The 11,744-nt window shown below is 32.5% G+C and overlaps 1 protein-coding gene across 1 annotated transcript; it reads left to right on the top strand.

Moving 5' to 3' along the window:
• The first annotated feature begins 10,058 nt into the window (after positions 1-10,058).
• LOC123272167 lies at positions 10,059-11,543 on the top strand. The gene has a single exon (XM_044738867.1). The coding sequence runs from the start codon at positions 10,059-10,061 to the stop codon at positions 11,541-11,543; it is 1,485 nt and encodes a 494-aa protein (XP_044594802.1).
• Positions 11,544-11,744: the final 201 nt, after the last annotated feature.

Raw genomic sequence — 11,744 nt, 5'->3', positions numbered from 1 at the left:
AGCCTATCATACGGTTTCTTATATCAATGCGATCATTATCGATAGATATCTTTAATGTTTTAACAATGAAATTTCTCGTCTCCTGAGAAATGGTTTCATCATACAATGAAGAAATAATAAATTTACTAATAAGAAACCGCGTCGCAACTTGATCAGCCTGAGCATGCGGACTTGTAATAGTTTTCATGATTCGTCTATTCCAAGACTCAAAAACAAAAGCTTCATGCGCCCATATTGGGCCCCAGTTTCGTACAACTGCTACTAGATGCGTCAGTAAGTGAATGTTGTAAGTCATATTTCTCAAACCGAAGTATTTTTGAAAAAGGCGTACGTATTTTTTCAACAACATCTCACTACGATCTAAATTTTCTAGTGATATACTATCACTGTTTAAGTAATGTATGGCTTCCGACAAATATGCTAGATGACGAACGTATTTCGGTGCTAATATATCTTGTAGGCAAACAGGAGCGTAATCCAGCCAATTTCTCCATTCCGATGCTTTCCATTTAGAATAAGTAGATATCGAACGGGGTTTTCGAGAACGGCACGTTGGAGGTCTAATTTTCAATAAATTTTGATCTATTAACTTTAGATGATCCGGACTTCCAACATAATACGGAGTTTTTGTGCTAGTTATAAGTATTTTAGTGTGTGGTTTAACTACACCTGAAAATACAGCGTGCATGGCTTCAACAACTACACCTTTGTTTATGTTAAACAATGGTAATGCCACTAATGCTGAGATATTTTTAACTCCGTGGACTATTTTTCCTTTATCGTAAGCTTTCATCATATCAATACGGAACTCTGCGTCCGTTCGCAATCTTTTGAAGCATTGCGATAAAGGATATATAAATTTTCCACGACTTAAGCTTTTACCCTTAGAATAGCAGTATAAGCATCCAAACTTTCCATTAAATTGCTTCATGCAAGTGACTGCTGCTCGAGCTGGAGAATCTACACTGCATGTAGTTACCATGAATCTTGATGTTACTTGAGGTGAATTCGGAGGATTCTAGTTTATACCTTCAGTGAAAAGTGCTCGCATTTCAGTCATAAAAGGTCTGAAAAAGTTATTCATGACGGGGTGTTTTGCACCAACAAAAATTGCTGCAAGGAGCATATGCTTTTTTCGTAGATGCGGAGGGAGCTCGTTTATTTCAGCATATATTGGCCATGCGCTGGAATTCTACGACTTGGAAACTTGGCATCCATCGGTATTAATGGTAAAAGAAAAATTATTCCATGTTTCTAAAAAATTTCCTGGACTACTCAAAGATTTATACTCTTCACCATCGTAAATATCTTCGTATCCATTAGGATCCGTCTTCGTTCTCCAAAATCTATATTTTAAATTTTTTTCTATAGTTGGCAATGTAAGTAAATTCTGAATTTGTGCTGAAAGATTAATGTAAAGAAAATAACTCAAATTTTCTTCTACTTCATCATTAGGTCCACAAGCTCCACAATTGCACTGTTCTGAGAGTTTGTTTGTTTCTAAATTTTTTAAACCTAAATATTCAGAACATTGTAAGCAATAATAGTGCTTTTCCAACAAGTTGTCATTGCGACTAAGACATGCCCAAAGCTTTTCTTTTGTAGTTGGAATTGAATTTTTATGATAAATAGATTTTAGCCACTTTAGGTTTCCGAGTGTAGCCTCATATGTTAATCGATATCGAACAGACATAGCCATTGTCGTGAGTATATGGTCTTCTGCAGTAATATTTAGTTTTGGAATAAGCGGAATTTATGCAGTTGGCATGTTCTTAAAACTAAGGTATGAGTTATCATGATCATCATCTTCATCCTCATCCTCATCATCCTCATCCTCATCATCCTCATCTTCATCCTCATCCTCATCCTCATCATCTTCATCCTCATCATCTTCATCCTCATCCTCATCCTCATCATCTTCATCCTCATCCTCATCATCATCATCATCATCATCTTCGTCGTCGTCATCATCTTCATCTTCATTGTGAGCAGCGTTGTCATCATCCCAATCATTGTCTGCTTCGAAATTTTCATTGTGAATATTATTTTCTCTCGAACTACAAGCGATATTATCGGTTCTCTCTTCACTTGCTCCACTTTCCTTTTCAAGATTAACACGGTCGACTATATCATCATCATTACTGCTTGAAGAAGTGTCAATATCCATAAGTACTTTGTCTGTTTGATCAGCATTCTGGAATCATCAAAAAGCATATGAGAAAAAATTGACAAAAAAAAATTTGTTAAAAAATATAGAAAAGCTAGGTGTTAAAAAAATTTTTAAATAATAAAAATTATTGATAGTTTTGCATAAGTTAGTAAAAATGATTATTGTTAATATTAATTTAACTGTAATAAAGAACCTGTCAATAATAGGGTCAATGGTATGTCAATAATCAGCTCTTTGAATTTTTCGTGCTGTCAATACATACATTCGACCTGTTGATTTTGAGTTGATATAATAATTATTAAATTTATTGCTATTTAAGTTAATTAATCTAATTATAAAAAAATGGGTTACTTCAAAAAATCACCGATGATATTTTACAAAGAATGATTGACCGAAAAAATACTGAGAATACTTTGGCTGAAGAAGTTGAAACAAAAGGGTGGTTTAGAAAAAAACTTCCGTTTGAAGATATTTCAGAGGCTGATATACTTGATTTTCCAGAACTGACAGAAAACCAATTAAAAATATTATTCTCCGGCACTTACCAATTCTCTCAAGCAATATCTTATTTAACTGAAGTAATTGATGAAGATGGACATTTGAATTTAAAATTCGTCAAAGAAAAATCGAATATCTTAAAAATTCAAGTACAATCACGCCACATGAACAGAAAAATATATAGGTGTTTCATCGAGTATGTGCCAAACAGCATAGGAGTTTCAGGAATAAAACGTTATTTTTGTGAATGCGCAAATGGTCGCAGAACAGTTGGGTGCTGCTCTCATATCGCAGCAATTATTTATCATTTATCATATGGCCGATACCTTTCAAAAATTCCTAGACCTGCAGAAAAATTGAGTCGTTTATTCAACACAGAAAATATTACTTCTGTAATCCATGTAGATAGTGATGATGATAATTAATTGATTGTTTATTTATTATTTTTGTTTAAAAGATTTAATATTGTTAAATATATGTATAAAATAATTATTCAAGAGCAGAGCAATAAATAATGACTCTAGAAAAAAAAATTAAGTACAAACAAGTTGAAAAAATTGATTAAAAAACAAGTTTAATGATCGTTGCAATCATCTAATATTTTTTAAAGTATGAAAAAAATATATTTTGTAAACTGAGACGAAGGGATAATGTATAAAAAAATTACATGACTGTACTTAAGGAATTTAGGGCAAAAAAAATTTTTTTTTTAATATTTAATTTTTTTTAACTATCGTCTAATATTTTGAAAAATTAAAAAAAAATATATGTTGTAGATTAATATTAGAGTAATACGTGAAAAAAAAAACTAAGGTGTACCATACGTTTTTGGCATAAAAAAAATTTTTTTTTAAATATAATCGCATTTTTACCTATGACCAACTTACCCGATTATCGAGCGAATTTTTCTAGGAATACTAGTTAGTAATATCTTAAAACCCATAAACACTTTTTTTAATATTGTCAAGTAGATTCGGAGAAAAATGGATTTGAAAAAAAAAAACTTTTTTTTTTTACTCAAAAACGCGTGATATTTCCGAGTTGAAACTGGGCTGAGATGTTGTCCACAGTATAAGGTATTTCAGAAAAAAAAATTAGCCCGATTGCTTTGGGGGCATTTTACCCCGGCTTATCTGGCGACGGCCTTTATTGTAATTCTATCGTCATATTGATTCTATCGTCATATATTATTATATTGATTATATCGTCGTATTGAGCAGAAAAAATACTACCATATGAGAAACATTAAATTTCTCTTGTCTTGAAAAATTAGTTTCTCCTCTTAAATCTCAGAGTACTTAAATAAAATGATTAAAAAATTCTGCATCTTAGAGCTACAATCAATTTAAAATCGCACTACTCATAATGCGAAGCATTCGAAAGTTGTTAGTAATCACCGAATTTTTATTGATCATTTCCAGCATCAATCTTTAGTGTTATTTTTATTGTATAGGTTTAAAGTACCGATTTTGAACATCTTAGTACCATTTTTTGGACAGTTAAAATTTCATTGATTGTCTTAAAAATGTCAATGTTATTTAATGTTTACGTAGAAGTTTCAAATTTTATCATTTGCATAAATTAAATTTATGATTTTTGTATTTACTATAATTCCAAAATATTATTATTTAAACATAAAATGTCCAAAAACGACAAACAGAGTTCACAAGGGTAAATTGTCCACGGTACTTCAACCCTAGTCTAATATTACTCGTAAAGTTACAACAATAACAAAAAATATTTATTGATATCGAAACTAAGGAGGTCTTGACATTGAATTTGTCATGTCTATTCATACGAAAAAAGTCCTGATTTATACGCGCCACGTGAACGTAAGAACCTGAAATCCTAATGTGTAAGTGAAGGCCTTACAGTCTCGCGGTAAAAATGAACAGAACTTTTTTTACGTATGAATAGCTTCTTCGGTTAATTTAACTACGAAGAAGTTTTGAAATTATTATTGTGTTTATTTAGATGTCTGCCTGTATCTGCAACGAAAAAGGGAAATCAAATACATTGAGGGAGGCCTAGATGATATAACAATAAACCTAAAGAGCTGGATGAGTGATTTATTCCGGCAGTGTCGGAGTCGTTTAAAAAATCAACAATAAGGATCAGCTTTATTAAGGAACAGATTATTTCAAGTTTAACTTGTTGCAATAATTTTAAAATTATATCAAACAATGACAAAAGTATTAAAAAGTATTATAAAAGTAATGTTTAAATTAGAAAAGGTTTAAAAGTTTAAAAGTAGTTGAATAATTTAAATTTTAATAATAAAAATGTTGATGATTATTATTACTATAAATATTCTTTTCTTATATCACAACAAATAATATAAGTAAATTTTTTTAATATATGTTTTACCGCTTTCTTAAATAAAGCAGTAAGTAAATTTAAAAAAGTTAAAAAAATTTGATGTAACGAATCTAAAAATATTGATCAAGTTATTTTCGTCGTAGTTTTATTTCTTACAAACGAAGTACGTTCCGTGGCTTTACCGTATCTCCACTGTTTATATCGATTAATTACCGTTTATTTATTGTTTTTTTCACCGCTTACACACTGTTTTTTAACTGTTTATAAACCGTTTTTGAAGCGTTTTTAAACCATTAAACCACCGTTTTTTAACCGTCAAACCACCGCTTTAACACCGTTTATGAACCGTGTGTTCTTCGTTTAGTCACCGTTAACCAATGGAACAAATAAACCGTTTATGAAATGTTAACAATCCGGTGATAAACGGTGGATAAACGGCGAACAAACGGTAGCCAAACTGAACAAAAACCGTTTGCCCAAGGTCGCAAGGGTTGTCAGAAATAGTTTACTTTGCTCATACATGAGGCACCATCTATTAGACGTTTAAAGTAATTACTAGGCCTCTAGAGTAGTCTCTTACATTGTGACATACTCACTCTTGACTATAGCTCTGTACCGATCACACGTACATCTAGAAGTTCTGTGTACAAGACATAATAAAGCTGCAACTACATATAGACGTATATATAATCAAAGTGTTATATTATTACTAGAATAGCCATCCTTCCTATTTTCCACAAATTATTATAATAGTCCTTCAAGTATTATGAAATACGTCCAGGATTATGTACAACAGTTCAGTTTACTTGTTCTTGTTCAGTGTTGAATCCAGCGTTTCGAGTCCACGTTGTAATTTTGTATAATATTTTGATTAACAAAATAATATGCGAGAATTCAACGCTTTACGATTATTTTTTTTGTAATGCTGTTATTACATAATGTGATTGCCGATGTATGAATGCGAGTGTGAGAAATAAAATTGAGGTGACAACGTTTTAAATTTAGTTTAAAATTAAGAGAAACGTTAAGTTACGACGTTTTAATAATTTTGTTAAGATTTAATATCGACCTCCGACGTATATTTTGTTAAATAAATTGTTATTTTTTTCTGTTAAATTCTTCTGAATTTATTTCGAGTAATTTTAAGAATTATCCTATTTTTTAACGACGAGTATTTCAGCATGGCCCGCCACCTTGAGGAAGAGGTAAGAACTAGCCGAAGTCGCAGTAGCAATTAATTGGAGATCATTCTCCTGGCGCCCTTTTTTTAATAATAATTCTTTTTTTTAGTAAGCCAAAAATTTACAATATAAACGGTGAGCCTGGCTTGGTAAATCCCCGGGTCAGGCAAAACCCCGTTATAATATCTATCGACAACTTATCAATTTTCTATTAATCAGTAATTAATTTAAACATATCAAAAAGTGTGTAATTTTACATTATTAAGAAGTATTTATCAATAAATCGTTAAGAGTAATAATTTACTTTTGTATGTTTAAAATCAACAATTTAATTGAAATATCCTCGCTCCAGTAAATTGTAGCTAAGAATTAAGCATTGTCCCTCGAGCCGGATTAATAAAATCCATTTAACAAATCTACAACAATTACAAAAGTTTACAAACATTATCAACAGAAAGTGTCAAAAAGTGTAAAGTGAAGTATAAAGTGTTATATCATCGCCTGAGACGTTCATTGAAAATATCAGAGTCAAAATTCTTCATTTTCTATCAACAACGATAGGATCTACAATCATCAATCCATCTTCAATCAACAAACTATCAATCTATCCATCTTCAGACAAGGCCAACGACTTCCAACAATCAAGGTAAGACATTAAGTTATCACCAATTCTATCAATTTCCAACATTTCCTATAAATGCTACATCGCACTCCAGTTAAATCTAAAAACGACAATATGATACCAAAAGCCAACGATCTTCCTACCTTGAAACATCAACGCGGAACTATTAAAAGTAGAATCACGCGCGTAAGTAATTTTTTGAATACGGTTAACGATACTACAGATATTCAACAAATTAAAACTAGAGAAGAAGCTCTCACTGCAACGTTTAAAGAAATATACGATATACATGATGAAATATTAGAAGTTGACCCTAATGAAACTGAAACCCATAACAATGAATTAGTTGAAATCGAAGAATACTACTACACGGCACTTGCAACAGCTCGTAAATTTATTACTGAACGGGAAAAACCCGTTACTATTGGAAACAATCAACAAATTATAACTACGCTGAATTCAAGTCAAGGCATAATCACGAAATCGCACATACGTCTACCGGAAATTTCCATTCCCGAATTTGATAGAAGTATTGAAAAATGGCAATCATTTCAAAGTATTTTTATGTCACGAATAGGAAATAATGGTGCAGTAGATCCAGTAGATAAAATCACTTATTTACAAGGCTGTTTAACGGGTAAAGCTGCTCGCGTCATCGAAGCAATTGATACAAGTGAAACAAATTTTGAAGTAGCTTGGGATCTTTTACAAAAAAAATACGACAATACACGTAAAGCGATTCTGAAACATTGGTCGATATTACACGATTATCCGCGCTTAGCAAAAGATACACCAGAAGCATTGAATGATTTAACCGATACATTTAGACAACACTTGCGATCCTTTAAATCATTAGATGAACCAATCTAACAGTGCAACGGATGTATTTTATATATCCTACTATCTAAAATTAATCCTTATACTAAAATTCAATGGGAGAGTACTTTACCAAACAACAAAATGCCGAATTACATTTCCCTAATTGAATTTTTGGAAAAACGCGGTAATTGCTCAGATTATTCTGCGGAATCAAAATAAAAGAATCAAAATCAGCATCAATCGAAATTCCTTTTGACTAAAAATAAAAATAAAAATAAGGGTAATCGTAATAACAATAACAATAATAATAAAAATTATAATAATAAATCTAACACTCATTTCATGGCAACGTTGTTAATGATAATCACGATGATAAAAATGTCAATGAGCACTCACGAGAATCAACCGCTTCTACATCTAACTTCGTATCTACACCGCATCAACAAAGTGCATATCCGTGTCCAGTATGTCACGAATTTCATAGTATATATAAATGTAATTCATTTATAGCGAAAACTACTGAACAAAGAAATCAATTAGTAAAAACATTAGGTTTATGTTACAATTGTTTAGGAAAAGGTCATACATATCACGATTGCAGGGGAAGTAATTGTCGAGTTTGTCACCTTAAACATCACACTTATCTTCATGTACATCAAGAATCTACAGAACCTAAGAATCAATGACTAAAAGCAGGTATAACAAAATCCCTCACCATCGATACCCCAACTAACGACATCATCCCAACGGCTTCTTTCTATATACTCGACAAAAATAGAATTAAAATATTTTGTCGTGCAATAATTGACACAGGTTCTTCGACAAATTTTATCTCAAATGATCTTGCATCGTCATTAAATTTACCTAAGAAGAAGTGTCACGTACCTATTGGTGCATTAAACGATCTATCTACGGTAGCTAATCAATGAATTACTACGACTATCTATTCAACTAACAACAAATATCAAAAAACTATCAATTTTCTGATTGTACCTACAATCACATCAACTCCTGATCAACAAATCAATCGTCAAAATATCAAAATTCCGCTGAATATCAATTTAGCAGATCCAGAATTTCATAAACCCGCATCAGTACAACTATTACTCGGTGCAGGTATATCTTTATCATTATTATGCGTCGGTCAAATAAGGATATGTCAATCTCCTCAACCAGATCTACACCTGGAAAAGACCCTAGCCGGTTGGATAGTAAGGAGGAACATTACCGGAATTATTCAACAATTCTTCAAAATGTAATTTGGTTCAAATTCAAAAAGATATCAATAGATTCTGGGAAATCGAAGAAATCAACAACAACAAACATTTATCTAAGGGAGAGGAAGCCTGTGAAGAACACTACAAAAAACATGTCACTCGTAATGCAGAGGGTAGATATGTCGTGGCTTTACCATTTAATCAAAATAAATAGCAGATAGGTTCTTCGCGGAAAATGGCTTTAAAAAGATTAATCGCATTGGAAAATCGATTAAATAAGGATCCCGATCTTTTTCAACAATACAAGGCAGTCATGGATGAATACATCGAATTAGGTCATATGGTAAAAATCGAAGGCGAGCCTGAAAATGGTTTCTTTTTACCGCATCATGCTGTTATCAAAACTTCAAGTCACACAACGAAAGTAAGAGTAGTATTTGATGGTTCTGCGGCATCGAGTACCGGAGTTTCACTCAACGATGCACTGGAAGTAGGGCCTGTAATATAGGACGATCTTTTGTCATTTGTTCTCTGGTTTCGTATAGCTAAATATTTAGTTACCTGAGACATTGAAAAAATGTTTCGGCAGGTAGTAGTAAGAGTCGACGATCGAAAATATTTACGTATAACGACAACAGATACATTTGGACTCGGGCCCGCGTCATTTCTTGCTATAAGATCTGTTCATCAACTGTGTGAAGATACAAAACTTCAATATCCGAGAGCAGCTGCCAGTTTAAAAAGACGTCTATATGTAGATGATTATATAGACGGAGATGACACTATTGAAGGAGCAGTCAAACTAAGAGACGAAGTTATTACCCTTCTAAAATGCGGTGGGTTCAACCTCAGACAATGCGCCTCAAACTCACCCGAGGTACTACAAGGATTACCTGACTGTAGTATAAACAAACAATTACAAGATAAAAACGACACGACACTCAAGACTTTAGGCATGTATTCGGATTCTAAACAAGACAAAATAATATATACGGTAAAACCAATCTTCAGACTATCTTCAGCGACAAAACGATTTATTTTTTTCTAAAATTTCGAAAATATTTGACCCGTTAGGTCTATTAAATCCGGTTATAGTTACAATAAAAATATTGATGCAAGAAATTTGGAAACTAAAACTGGATTGGGATGAATCAGTACCATTAGAGATTCAATCAAAATGGGATTCATTTGTCAATCAACTATCATCATTAAATTAAATATCATTTGACAGAATGGTACTTCAAGAAAATGCAAAGAATATACAACTACATGGTTTTTGCGATGCAAGTGAAAAGGCTTATGGAGCTTGTATATACTTAAGATCGACTGATATAAATGGAAAGGTAAAAATAGCTCTGCTCTGTGCAAAATCAAGAGTTGCACCTATCAAAACTATACAAACTATTCCGAAATTAGAGTTATGTGCAGCCTTATTATTAGTCGATTTATTTTCAAAAATTGAATCATCTATCGACATTCCAATACAAGAGACAATATTTTGGACGGATTTCATGATAACGCTTTATTGGATTCGTAAATCTCCTCATCTACTTAAAACATTCGTCGCGAATCGAGTATCAGACATTCAATCAAAAACTCATCCAGAAATATGGAGACATGTACGCACGCACGACAATCCAGCTGATCTATTATCTCGGGGTATATCACCCGAAACTCTTGTCAAAAAAACTATTTGGAAAAAAGGACCCAAATGGTTAGAAGAGAGAGAGGACAAATGGCCTGAGCAACCGTCAGCCTTAGCTATTGAAGCAATTGATATACCTGAAGTGAGAAAACTTACCTGCCTAATGACCAACACTATAGGAAACGACATCCTCGAACGATTTTCGTCTTACTACAAATTACAACGCATTATCGCATTATGCTTACGTTTTAAAACACAAAATAAAAATAAAAATACAATTACCATTGCAGAGTTGAGAAATGCTTCAATCTCAATTATCAAATCAGTACAACATCAAGCTTTTTACAAGGAAATCACAAGTATTCAAAACAAATTACCATTATCTGCTAAGAGTAATATTTTGTGTCTACAACCAGTTTTAGATGATAATCGGATTCTCCGAGTTGGGGGTAGAATCCAGCATTCAAGTTTATCGTATAATCAAAAACATCCGATTTTATTACCAAAATCACATAAAATAACGGATTTAATAATTCAACGTGAACATATAAATGGGTTGCATAGCGGTGTACAATCAACTTTAAATAATCTTCACTTAAATTATTGGCCAATAGATGGTAAAAATCAAACACGTAAAATTATACGTCAATGTGTACGCTGCGCCAGGGTTAATCCTGTACCGGTCAATTATATTATGGGAAATTTACCTAAAGAAAGGATCACAATGAGCCGACCATTCATCAACACGGGTGTAGATTATTGCGGACCATTTTTCATAAAAGAAAAGAAATTTCGCAATAAAAACAAGATTAAAATTTGGATATCAATATTTGTCTGTCTTGCTACAAAGGCTGTGCATATTGAGATTGTTACAGACCTCACAACGGAAGGTTTCATCGGGGCTTTACGTAGATTTGTCGCGAGAAGAGGATATTGTGCTTCCATTCATTCGGATAATGGCACAAATTTCGTAGAAGCTAATAATGAGTTAAAAAAACTTTCAGAATTATTAAAATCTGAGAAACATAACGATCAAGTTACCAAGTATCTCGCTGCTAAAAATGTCGAATAGCATTTTATACCTCCTCGATCACCTCACGTCGGAGGAATTTGGAAAGCAGCCGTCAAGTCATTTAAATATCATTTAACGAGAGTAATGGGCAAAGAGTTATATTATACCTTTGAACAATTTAATACATTAATCATCGAAATTTAAGCTATACTTAATTCGCGACCATTAACATCAATTTCTTCTGATCCTAACGATCCCACC

Source organism: Cotesia glomerata, linkage group LG9 (assembly GCF_020080835.1).
Source record: "Cotesia glomerata isolate CgM1 linkage group LG9, MPM_Cglom_v2.3, whole genome shotgun sequence".
Lineage (NCBI taxonomy): Eukaryota > Metazoa > Arthropoda > Insecta > Hymenoptera > Braconidae > Cotesia > Cotesia glomerata.
This window is presented reverse-complemented; position numbering and strand designations above follow the sequence as displayed.

Excerpts from the sequence above, each read along its gene's own strand:
- LOC123272167 (XM_044738867.1), top strand. The coding sequence starts at position 10,059 with ATGGTACTTCAAGAAAATGCAAAGAATATACAACTACATGGTTTTTGC.